This window comes from Bombus impatiens, unplaced genomic scaffold, assembly GCF_000188095.3.
Source record: "Bombus impatiens unplaced genomic scaffold, BIMP_2.2 scf_1461, whole genome shotgun sequence".
Taxonomy (NCBI): Eukaryota; Metazoa; Arthropoda; class Insecta; order Hymenoptera; family Apidae; genus Bombus; species Bombus impatiens.
Genome location: NT_177880.1, coordinates 1,024,428 through 1,037,728, shown reverse-complemented (window position 1 = coordinate 1,037,728; position 13,301 = coordinate 1,024,428). Strand labels below are relative to the sequence as shown.

Sequence of the window (13,301 nt, the reverse complement as noted above, 5' to 3'; positions counted from 1 at the left end):
GTATAGTAATAAATAAAGTATGAAATGTAAATAATGGGTATTTACAAGTATGTAAATGGCAAAGAAGCTATAACAGAGACAAAATAATTGTTTCATCTTTCGTACATATAATCTCGTATGTATTTGCAATAGATTCTGTCGCTTGTTTGCAAAAATACATCTCACGTTAATATTCGCGTCATGTCAATCCTGTACACTTAAAACCTAGAAAACGTACAACCACAACACGTACGTACTAACATGTAAGATCCCAATGTATTTCTCGCGTAGCAATCAGGTGACAGATTCAATGAGAAATACATACTAATAGTATTCAGCATGAATGTTTATTTTCTATAATAATTCACCTATAGTATTTAGAGGGAGCACCATGATAAACATGCATACGGCTTTATATCCCCTTTGGAAAATTGATTAAAAATCTCGTGTTTATACTTCGAATTAACTTACGTTAACATAAATGCACAATTTTAATTCAGTATTCCGACATCCGCGATCATTATTCGTTTCTACCAATTTTATGCAAGAATCAAAGTTGAACTTTGATTTCAAATAAAAATATACAAGCAAAAATGTTACACGAGAATATGACAAAATATCACAGTTCCGAGCTTGAGAAGTCGCTTCTGAGAATCATGGCTCTCCCTATTCTTCTTTTATTCATATTCCAAAACAGTCATGAACTGTAAGACATTCTAGTTAACAACAATCCTACATTCTACTATGAGATTATCTATTTCAGAAATTGTAACGTTTAATAGTAATACATAGTCATATACAACTTGCTAAGGACGCTGTAAACTGTATACTGGCTGCTAAATGTTCCAAGTGAATACTGTACGTATAATGTATGTAAAAAGTCAGAGGTGATACATAGATTCAGAGCATGTGGTATAAATGAAGCCTAATTTTATCGTTTAGAGATTAATTATTGAAATGATGGAAACCGAAATAACGATGCGCAGCCTATAATATATTTTTAGGGAGAAGTGATGAATAATGTAATAATATATAATAAAAAATATCATTATTATGTATGATGTATATAATAGTTTCGTCGAAATATTAAAAGTATTAAATTCTAAGATTACACATATAAATATATTACTATCAAAAAGATATTAATAAGTTTTTAAATAGGTTTTTAAATAATATCATTTTATAAATAATATGTAAATATTCATCACTCTCCACAAATTAACTAAAACGAAAAACTAAAATATATAAAATGGAAGATGGAATGCTGGCATATAAGTTTTATGAATATGAGTTTACTCTTACAATTTATACTTTTCTGAGTATTGCATTTAATCAAAATGAATTCCTTGCATTTTTCAGTGCAGAATATAAAAGTGTGATCAATGTAGCATTTATGCACAAAGCTAAATGATAGTGTACAGCATTCCTTTCTTCTTTATATTACTTGTTTAGAATGTACAAAATTATTTCTCATTCAATATTCCTAGCATTTCATTCAAAATAAAAATTAGGAAATAAAAAATAGATAACAAGGATGCTCCCTATGTTGAAAATATTTCCTTATTTCTTAATAAATTCTCGATAAATTCATAAAATCATAATAATGATATATGTCAATATGCTAGAAAAAACACAGATGCTTCCTTGAGACTATGGAATATCAAATTGAGAAATTATTTGTACTCATAACCAGATATTACTTAGTCGAATAGACGCATCGTAAAACGGCATGACAGTCAAGGCTAAATATTTTGAACATTTCAACAAATTGCACAGTTCAAAGTTAATTGAGATTATCTCATCTTCCTCGACATAAACACAGCACTCCAAAAAAGTAGCTGCGTAAATTTATTATCTTAATACAATACTTGTGACTAAATATTTACATCAATGCGTTTTACAGCTTCAGTCTATTAAGCTTCTGAATCGCGACAGCCTTTGAACTTTCGCAATATGCGACATTTTATGAAATTATTAAACTAATCATTTATCATAATACCACTTAAGTGTCCTACTGAGCAGGTGGCTGTGGCTCGCTGGGCATATTGGGATTTGGATATGGTGACAAAAATGAATAATTCGGATAAGGCGGTGGTGGATGAGGAAATGGAGGATAATAATTAGGTGGATGTGAAGAAGGGGGTGCATAACCTCTGTGTATATAAGGATCTGCTGGTGGAGGAGGACCATGAAACGCTGTATACATACGAGCATATTCCGTGTTGTAACTCGGGCCACCGTATGCTGGATATCCAGGGGCAGCTACTTTAAAAATTTAGTTTCAACATATATTCCTTTCATAAATAAATACATGCGAAAATAGCAAAATTTCAACTTACCACCTGGTGGATAAGTTGCTGATGAACCGGGTGCTGGAGGATAATGCTGTGAATATGGATCATACGGTCCCGGTGGATAAGGTCCAGGATAACGACTACTCGTAGGATGACTAAACGCAGTGGGTATGTGCGTTTCATCTCTAGTAGGAGTAGTCGCCACCGTTGTAGTTACCATCGCTTCTGCACCTTTCGTTTCTATAGTGTTGGCTGATGTTTTGGCAGTAGTATTAGATACTTGCGAATATGCAGGAGGCACATTCATCATTGCCCTCTCTTCTATAGGTTTTCCTACATCTGGTTGACTCTTAGAGGTATCCATTGGTAATCTAGGATTTGCTGCATGAGGTGGAACACCAGGGAAATATGTACCATAAGGAGTGGACAACGATCGCGATCGAGGATCATTATAATCGTAATATCGTGGATACTGAGCATAAGGATAACCTTGTGGAACATTAAGGGGTTCACTTTGTATACAAGTTTCACGCATACTTGGCTCCGCTGTTTTTGGAGATGTTATAGTATTTGTTCCAGTACATATGGATGTAGCAGAAGAACCAATAGTTGAATCTGTTATACCTTTAGGAACTTCCGTAGCTCGTAATGTAGGTGTCGCTGGTACTTGCATAGTCGATGATGTTGATTGTTGCGTTAACAATGGCGGTAATGAGCCAGATGATGTTGGTTGTGTTGCAACTTGTGGTGCAACTTGTGGTGCAACTTGCGGTGCAACTTGCGGTGATGCTTGAGGTATTTGTGATGGTCCTTGCGATGATAACTGGGAAGGTACTTGGGGTGGTATTTGTGTTGGTAACTGTGGTGGTATCTGAGGTAATACTTGTGACTGTACTTGCGGAGATACTTGTAATGGCATTTGAGATTGCATTTGTGATGGTACTTGCGACTGTATTTGAGGTGGTATCGGCGATGGATCTTCAATTATAATTTCATCATTGGATGCATCTCTTTTTTCTTGTTGAGTTTGAAAAGCATGCCCGTAATTTGTTAATGTATCTGTTGTTTTTATGATCTCCTTTTCAATTGAAGGAGAACACTGTTTATCAATTTTTGATGTCAATTCCGTTTCTGTTTGATCGTGCTGTGTTTGAACACTTTGTGCAGTTACAGAATCCGAAGTATATACTTGACTATTTTCTTCAGATGACTTTTGTAAAGCAATATCGGTATCTGAACTGGTTACACGATTATGATTAGGATTATAATCTGTATTCGAACTTACTTCCGCAACCACATCCTCTAATCTGACTTCTTCCACTCTTTGTTCAGTTCTAACTTGTCCATCTGAGGAGTTTGAATTTTCACCTAGTGTGGAATGATCTACCGGTTCCTGCTTTATTTTTGGTAACCTTGATAGAGAAACTTGATTGGTTAAATTAACTTGACTCAAATAAGGTTTGGCAGTTGCAGTAACGACAGGTTTTGGTCTCTTTAAAGTTTCTTTGTCAGCAAATGGCCTATAATTAGGCCCGTTTCCTGGTTTATTAATCGAACGACCACTTGCTTGATTACTTGAAGAAGATTTCGGTATGATAGAAATAGCTGAATTATTTCTCAATGGAAATCCGACTTCTGGTTTTGAATTCCTTTGTGCCATTGACGATACACCTATAAATATTTCAATATAAATAATATAAATTTAAAAAATTAAAAAGGACAGGACAACTATTTTAATGAAATCATTTAATTATTAATATACCTTTCTTAGGTTCTTCTTCTCGCTTTTGTTGATTTAGTTTAAGAGCCGTTCGAATAGCAATAATTTTACCAGATTCTAATTGCATATAAATGCCTTTGGGACTTTTCAGTACCATTACTCGTTGACCAGCTTTCAATACAATACTTCCCTTATCGGGTGAATTGGTGGGAATAACAACATCTAAAGGTAATGTCATTTCTTGTGCACTCATTCCCTGCCTTTGCCATACTTCCGCTGGTATCCACCGACTTCCTGTTACACTACGCGAACCTATACCTTCAGCACCACGTTGCTGCATTGGTCTAACTGAGGCAACTGGTTTAGAAGTAGTACTACTATCACCACCTCGAATTGCTCGAATTTGTAATCCACCTGCTGCAATAACTTAGTATAAGAAACCCGATGTAAATATGCATATTTTACACATCTGAATTTTAGAATTAATCGTACCCCGTGTTGCAGTATTTCCAGGAACATAATTATAACTGGGCCTGGAACAGTTGGCTGCCATTTTTTCAAGTTCGTAACCACGACGAGCTAGTCGCTTTTCTGCTTGACTAAGTTTTTTATCTTTTCTATCGACTAAAAGACTTTCATGGTGGAAAGGCTGTTTCGTTAATAAAGAAGAATGGCGTTCTAATACACGATGCATCACTTCATCAGAATAACTATCTTTCGTTTGAGAAAAATCTTGTACTTGACTATCTTCTTCCCAATCCCAAGACAATGTAGTTGCTTCTTTTAATGAAAGATGAGCATCTGGATTGCATTGATCAACCACACGATCTGCCATTCCTTGCTTACTAATTTGTCTGTCATATATTTTTCTTTCTAAACAATTGTCAGTGACCAAACGGTAAACAAAACAAGGTTTCTGTTGTCCATATCTATACACTCTACAAACAGCCTGTGTATCATGACAAGGATTCCAAGAAGCATCGAATACAATGGCACGGTTAGCGCCAACAAGATTAATACCAAGAGAACCAGCACGCGTTGAAACAAGAAAAAGATGAATTTTTGGATTATTATTAAATTCATTAATAAGTTTTTCTCTTTCTAAGGCGCTAGTACTGCCATCGAGACGATAATAATTTACATTTTTAATCCAAGCATCTGTTTGCCCATCAGGATACTTCAAACTATTTCTAGCTAAAAAATCTTCAATGAGATTCAATGTAAATAACGATTGAGAAAATGCTAAAACACGGTCACCAAGTTTAATTGCTTCTTCCAAAATACAAAAGAAAATTGTCATTTTTGCAGAAGCATCCATTAATCCTGGTACATAGCCCTTCATTAATTCTGTTGCCTGCAAATACAAAGTTTAATTAGTTTTATTTTAATAAGCATTTTTTGATGCTTTTTATATTTACCCAATCATATGGAATACCAGGGTCTTCTTTTCCTCCTGGAGAACTTTTACAATCCTTTTCTTCATCTTTTGTAAGAATTTCATCATCTGACTTCTCTTCTTTATCTTTATCTAATAAGTCTTCTTTTTCTTTTTCATCTTCTTTCACTAAATCATTTTGATTTAGACGGGGACTATGCAATGAATTAAGATTTTGTACAGATCTAGATACTGAAGTCTGACAATTTGATTCAGAACCATAACCTGAACTTGTAGAACTTGAACTATTTTGATGAATTGGTTGACTTTGCACACCAACACTTGATGTCATTTCCTTATTATTTTTGTTCTTCTCTGAAGATCCTGAGCTTTGAATGTGAGTAGTGGTTTGCTGGGACTTCGAATCCTCTGAGCGCGTATTAATATCCGAATTATGATTATTACTATAATCATAAGACTGATTTTGATAATTTTGTGACGGAAAGTAATTACTTTGATATCGATTCACGTTAGGATTTACATCCCGATAATAAGGATCATTACATTGATCAGATTGAAATGGTTGAGAATAATTTCTTTGCCAATAAGGATCCTCTGAACTCTTCATTTGACTTACTTGATTTGAATGTGCTCCATCTGTTGAATAATTTGGTACAACAGTATTCTGAGACGACGTTTGATTTATTGAATAATTATTTGTAGGATTGGTAGAGGAACTACCACTTTGACGATCTGTTGAAAATTCATGGGATGTGTTGGCTGTTGGTGTATAAGTTTGAGTTTGTTGTTGATTATCTGGTCTGGAATACAATTGATCACTTTGATTGATAGAACTCGGTGTTTGCTGATTTTGAGAATATGGAAGAGCTTGATTCTGAGATTGTGATATCTGTCCTTGTTGAGAAGAACTGTACCTATGAGTTGGAGTTGATGGTATTGATGTTGGACCTTGATGATTAGACCCATAGGCATGATTTGCATTTGATGGAGTTCCCGTTTGGCTTTGCATATTAGGTGGATAAGATTGATTTTGTGGTGTTGATGGAGATACAAGATGTGAATATCCATGCATAGCACCTTGTGCATTAGAAACTGACCCTTGCTGATCTTGAGCATATCCATGTGTTTGAGTAGGATTTGAAGCTGATTGGCCAGTGGGATACGAAGATGAATTTTGTGATACATTCATCTGATTTTGAGCTGCTGTAGAATATCCACGCATTTGATTTTGTGGAATTGATGTTTGATTTGATGAATTTGTTATATATGGATGAGGTTGATTTTGTGGCATAGTGTTCGGAGATTGTTGACTAAAATTGAGTGATGTTTGTGGTGAAGGGTTTGGATTTACTTGAGTAGGATAATTGTGGGGTTGATTTGATATTGGAATATTTTGTGACTGTGAGCCACCATAAGTATGAGAAGAACTTTGTAAAGGAAGATTTTGATTCTGTTGATTGGGTGAAAAGCCACGATTTTGACCAGATGTACTCTGCCCTTGTTGATTTGCAAGATATGCAGCAGTTGGTGTTTGAGATGATGAATTTTGACTTTGTTGATTTGTGTCATATCCTAATGTAGAATTTTGTAATGGTTGACCTTCATTTCGTGAATATATGGTATTTGTTTGCCCTGCTGCAGGATTATAATTTTGAGTCTGATTTGGTGTATATGAAGAATAATCAGGTAATGGCATATTTGCAGATTGGTTTGGCATTTGCGATTGAAAAGAAGACTGATTTGGAACTTGAGAATAATTATTAGATCCTTGATTTATATTTGATCCATAATTACGTCCATGATCTTGATAAGGATAAGATTGACGAGGAAACATCCCAGATACTTCATAATTATTCCCTTGATTTTGATCTGAACGAAATTCTGAATTGGAAGTAGCAGTTGAATACCTTTGAGAATGATTATTTGTAGACTGCTCACTGTTTGGTATATAATTTTGTGATTGATTAGGATAATTTTGTGGTGCATTATATCCTGGAGTTTGTGAATATGTTTGAAATGATTGATTTCCATATCTTTGTGATCCTTGATTATTGTAAAATTCATTGTATTCTCCATGGTTATTTTCATTTCTATAATATGTGTTTTGATCACTTGATCTATAATTCTGATAACCATGAGGATAAGAATTTTGAGATATAGAATTTGAATACCCTGAATTATTCATTGGCATAGGAGGATAATTAGAATAATTGTTTTGTTTTGGAGTAGTATGTGAATTATCATTTTCTACATTATCAGTATTAGATGATGAAGAGGAATTAGGTTGAACACTAGCTGCTGGTTTATTTTTTATAGTTGTATTTGTTTTCTTTCCTTTCTTGGATTCCCCTTTTGGTTGACGTGCTTTAGAACGTTTACCTCCTGGAGTAGATTTTTCACCAATTGTTTCCTCTAAATCTAAATCATCTTCTTCATTAGCCTGTCGTTTACGTAGAAAGTGATATAGGATATCAGGATGGTTCCAAATTTTACAGCATACTGCAAAAGCTTTCAATGGATTAGGTACAGCACGTGTTTTAACTACTTGATTCATAAAGGTATCATATAGTTTACGTTGATGTGATGTCATCCGAACAAGAAGGATGTATTCTTCTTTACGTGGTAAGGAAACTTGCAATACAGAATGAGATCTTCTTTGTACAAAACCTTCTAACAAGGCATGTAACACATGTGCACGGTATCTCATTAAACGTATGTCTTGTGGTGTTGAATCAATACACTGCCCATTCTGAATTGGTCGTTCAAACATATTACAAAATTCACTTTTAGTTCCCAAATAATTAGGTCTTACAAAATCAACCATACACCAATATTCCAAAAGATTATTTTGTAATGGATAACCAGTTAATACAATTCTACGTTTTGTGCGCATTTGTTTCAAAGCCATACTAATGCTAGCATGGGAATTTTTTATTCTATGACCCTCATCACATATGACTAAATCAGGCCCTGGATTAACTAAAGCTGTATGCATTTCATCTAATAATCCTTTGTTCTTGTCTTCTTCCTCGACATCAACAGTATCTTTGAAAGGTTGTCCACGTTTCCTTTTTGCTTTGTTTGGCTTTTTTAAAGACAATTGTCTATATAGTTCATATCCAATCAACAAAACACCACCTCCTACTTGCCAATCTTGAATTACCTTGGCTCTTGCTGTCATAGTTTTATGAGAATCATTTAAAATATGTAAACGAAAATGCCGCGGTCTCATTTCCATACCAATAGGCGAATCTACACTAAATGGAGTTTTAACTTTCTCAATTTCCTTTTTCTCTTCATTCGATATTTCTTCTTTTGTTGTACAAGTACTTTCCTCCTTTTTAACTATTTCTTCTGGCTCTTTCTTTACATTAACTTCTGCATTCATAGAAGATAAAGTATTTTTAAAACAATCTTTTCTTGATTCTTGATCTGATTCTTGAGTTGATCGGTTTGTATAATTAGAGAAAGTATTAGTAGAATTGTCAAAATTAGGATATATGGACCCAGAGTGATGACTATCTACACCATGATACAAAGTGCTAGGATTTCGAGTTTCAATACCTGGATATATAGGAGCTTGTGGCCGATTCTCTAAACCAGGATATATATTATTAGAATTCTGATTTTCCATACCAAATTTTGTATCTGACATGTTTGACCTTTGTTGCATGCCATGACAATTTACTTCTGATTTTATTGATTCAAAAGTAGACATTGGATTAGGATTTGTATTATACAATGCATTTTGTGAAATATCTCCGTGATAATTTTCATTTATGTGTACTTGCGAATTTGATATATTTTTATTCAACATATTATCTTGTACATAACCAGGCATCATATTGTGAGTTTCATATCCTGGATGAATATATGGATTTTCTGGCATAATATTCATAGGTTGGGACGCATTTTCTTGTCCAAAACGATGAGCTGATTCTGTGCTAATAGGCCTTGAAATATTTGACATACTTGACATATTTGACATGTCACTTTGATTCCCGCTTTCATCCTTAACTTCTTGTTTAAGCTCAATAACAGATTCTGATTTAATACCAGAACTTTTACCATACTTTTCCGGAGCATTAGGATCCTCATATGGTAACCACATATTAAATTCTGCTAACCAATTTTGCAGTGTATTAATGGGCATAATACAGAGGACTGTTTTAGAAGTAGTACAACGAAAAAAAATATCGCAAAAACTAGCAACTTGAAGTGTTTTTCCTAAACCCATACTGTGAGCAAGGATACAACCAAAACCAGAACTAGTTTTGAATCTTTCAATACTTTCAACAATATTATCATAAAGAAAACGAATACCACCAATCTGATGAGGTTTAATAATACGAGCTACTTGTGGAGCTAAAAATACATTAGGTTCTGTTTCAGGATGACCGACATTTATTAACACTCTACCATGTTCATCTGGAATGTTATATCTATCATTAGTATGCATGCCAGAATTGGATGGATCATCTTCGTTGTCTGTTTCTTCTTCACCACTTGGGTCACTTAAAACTATACAATCATCATCTGAACTTTCGCTAGAGCTAGATATTGTAACCACATCTTTGCCTTTAGCTGTTTTTTGAGACTTTGGCCCAGTTGATATCTTTTTAGCAGCATGTATTTGTTTCTCACGTAAAGTTTCTTCAGCTTCTATATCTGAGATTTCAGAATCTGAGTAATATTCAGATCTATCCATAGGTTCCTTTTTAGGAACTACAGGAGATATGCTAACAGAAGGAGTCATCATTCGAATTCTTTGTTGTAACATATTGGGACCACTAGGTCGATTTGCAATTCGTGAAATTGATGTTTGTGCTCCTTGGTAAATACCTCTACCTTTTTGCCATCGGGAGCCTTCTACCGATCTTCTTTGTATTTGATTTGTTTGTATACCAGAAGTAGTCTGAGATCCAGTGCCAGATCCAGAATTTACTTTAAGGAGCACCGTGTTTGGCAAACGAACTGGTCCAGACGGAGATGATTGTGAAATAGTAGTACCTGCTTGATTTTGTTTTCCTTGTAAAAGACTAATTACTCTTGTTTTTGCTTTCATATTTTGTCTAGTTATTGCCATATGTCGTTGAACTTCACGAATTAGTCTTTGTTGTTCTTGTACCCTTCGAAGACGTTCCATCTCTTGCCGCTGAGCTGACAAAGTAGCTTCATCAAGTTGAGTTTCATCCATAACTTCTCGAATATTTCTTCTCATGTTTGCTAATTTCTTTTCTGCTTTTGTTTCACATTCTGACGCAGATCCTTCAGTTCCATCATCTTTTTTCTGCTTCTTTTTAGCTGTATCAGAATGTTCTGAATCAGCATGCCTCTTATTACTCTCTGTTCCTTCCTCCTCCATGACATGACCTTCATGTTTGTCATTTTCATGTCCTATGCTTCCTTCATCATCTGTATCTTTTGAAATTGGTTTTCCAAGTAAGTCTGCTTCAGACACTTCCTGACCCTCTATTGGGGCTCCTTTTAAAGAATTTAAGGATTATTAATACTATAATATTAGAGTTCAAAAAAATTACAAATGTAAAATCCATAGTATTATACAAACCTTCTAATGGCAAAGTATCCAATATATTAACTGGTTCTTCATCATCCTCTTCAGCTTGAGAATGATGTTGCCTTTCTGATTCTGCTCGTACACCAATTTGTGAATCAATTGTCTCATCTAAATCCATGTCGTCCCCTGATCCTTCTGAACGTATTTCTTCTATTTCTTCTGACTGCAATGTATCATTTTTCTTGTCATGTTCTCCATCAGATGTTTCACCGCTAGATTCCTCTGAACTTTCATCATTTCCTGTTTGAGGCTCTACATTATTCATGTTTGTGTTTGTTACAGTTTCATTCGACATTATCGTTTCATTAGGCTTAGGGCCTGGGCGAGGAGTCACGCGTTCTATAGTGACATCCCCAATACGTGTTAAAAAACTGTCCAAACTATTTGACATGATGTGTAAAGTCCATTAAGTCACAATATATTTTACTAAAATTTTATGTGAAATCATGGAATGTCTTGTCACTTTCATTCCTGCATCACACTACCAAATAAGTTGTCATATCACTTACATTATTTATCCATAATTTTATTTTCTTTTATGCCTGCAATAAGAAATGTATTCCTTCATAAGTTCATTTTCATAAAACGATAATGATCTGTTACATCTATAAATCACTTATAAAAAAAACTATAACAATAAAAGCAGTTCTAACTAAATTTACACAAATTAACATGTAAGTAAGAAAAACTAAAGACTAACATTAGAAACACAAAGTACACGACACAAAACAAAAATATTGCACTTCATATGCGTTTAATATAAATTAGATTTGACAATTTATTAAATTCTCAATGTTAAAACACAGTATATAATAATTAAAAGTAAATAATAGTTCATTGCATATTTATGGAATACATTGCTATATCACATACAATTGTGTTTCAAATAATACAGCTATGCAGTAATACAGTTGTATTTCATATAAAAGTGAAATATATAAAACAATATTCACTTTCTTGTATACAAAGCGACACAAATAAACACATTCAATTAATATTAAGATTAAAATATCTAAACATTAGGACAGAAATTGATAATTATAATTTTACACTTAGAGAAATGTTTACATGGAAGATTGTATGTGTTACATATTATTGAAATTCCCTTATAAACTCTTAAAAACAAAATGTTTCAAAACGGTATATAAACCATACATTGTATTATAAACACTTAGAATTAAACACACTTGTTGAAAAAATCAGTTTAGTCACATTCTCGAGCTTACGTATAAACTCTAACAGCAACGATTTGGACGATACTCTTTAATGAGAAGATCATAGCGGAAGCACAATTTAGTCTGTGACAACGTAACTGAGGAAATCGAAGTAAGATATTCATAATGTTCCACGTAATTTGAATTAGGAGCTGTCAAACAGGGAAAATGAAAGCAGCCCAGAATGTTTGTTTTTGGTTGAACCGATTCGGTTCGGACGATTAATACTAGGAAGTCGCGTCGTTTAGCAACCGGCGTCAACACGAATCTCACACGCATCGAATTCTACTTGTGATCCGCAGTTACGACTGCTTAATTAGCTGTTAATTGCGGATTAAAAATAATGACACACACATACACACGTCCGATGGACGCCATAGCGTCGTTGTTCGCCGCTCGACGATTACGGTTCTCCGCAATGTCCGAAGATCAGCGAACAAGCCTTGTCACTTGGGTTAATGTACGCATCGTTTCAACCCCGTCATTTGAGTTATTTTCATCTAGAATGCATAGTGAAGCCACGAGAATTCACTCTGCGACCGAAACTTCACTTAAGCTCGCACGCGTCGCTCTCAAGCTTTCCGCGGCATTTTTTTTTCACACACTTTTTCTAACAAGTATATTCCACTCGGTGGAACGCCATCTTGACTGCGCTATGAGACACATCCGCTGCATATTTGCGAGGGAACGACATCGCAACTTTATTTCACGTTTAGTTTTTTCCTCATTCTCTTACATTTCACTAATCCTTTTAATAAACAATAATCTTTATACTTCGAATAATTGTCACCAAAAAAATATTCATCTAACTGCATAAAAACATTAATGTGATTAGCCTTGTATTTTTTTTATTATTCAGATTTTCATGCTTATAAGAAATACTATTCAGTAACTTTAATGACAGCATATTTAAATCAAATACATTTAAGTATATTTCAGTATATTCAAATTTAATGAATGATTTAGTTTAAACTCATTAATACTCATAAAAAGTTATAGCAAAGACTATTTTATTCATATTGTCATTACTTTACAACTTCTTAATTTTTATAATATAAACATACAGTAAAAACATTACGTGTCTTCTTTTCATATAAATATTCGTAGGTTATAGCAGTCA

At 34.1% G+C, this 13,301-nt stretch overlaps 1 protein-coding gene across 12 annotated transcripts; it reads right to left on the bottom strand.

Annotated features, from left to right (window-relative positions):
• Nucleotides 1-1,661: 1,661 nt before the first annotated feature.
• LOC100749066 lies at nt 1,662-12,941 on the bottom strand. Of its 12 annotated transcripts, none has more exons than XM_033324092.1 (7): nt 12,018-12,941; nt 10,959-11,509; nt 5,412-10,873; nt 4,486-5,347; nt 4,036-4,407; nt 2,319-3,944; nt 1,662-2,244 (listed from the first exon to the last, which is right to left on the bottom strand). In XM_033324092.1, exons 2-7 carry the CDS (start codon nt 11,356-11,358, stop codon nt 1,991-1,993), a joined length of 8,976 nt encoding a protein of 2,991 aa, XP_033179983.1. In that variant the 5' UTR covers nt 11,359-11,509; nt 12,018-12,941; the 3' UTR covers nt 1,662-1,990. The 12 variants fall into 12 exon arrangements, with proteins under 12 accessions (XP_033179983.1, XP_033179975.1, XP_033179982.1 ...); XM_033324084.1 differs by having other exon boundaries at nt 4,036-4,410; nt 12,018-12,940; XM_033324091.1 differs by having other exon boundaries at nt 1,662-2,241; nt 4,036-4,410; nt 12,018-12,940.
• Nucleotides 12,942-13,301: the final 360 nt, after the last annotated feature.

Excerpts from the sequence above, each read along its gene's own strand:
- LOC100749066 (XM_033324084.1), bottom strand. The coding sequence starts at position 11,358 with ATGTCAAATAGTTTGGACAGTTTTTTAACACGTATTGGGGATGTCACT. Across the intron at positions 10,874-10,958 it reads GGATACTTTGCCATTAGAAG|GAGCCCCAATAGAGGGTCAG; the intron begins GTTTGTATAATA and ends ATTCTTTAAAAG. Across the intron at positions 3,945-4,035 it reads AGAAGAAGAACCTAAGAAAG|GTGTATCGTCAATGGCACAA; the intron begins GTATATTAATAA and ends AAATATTTATAG.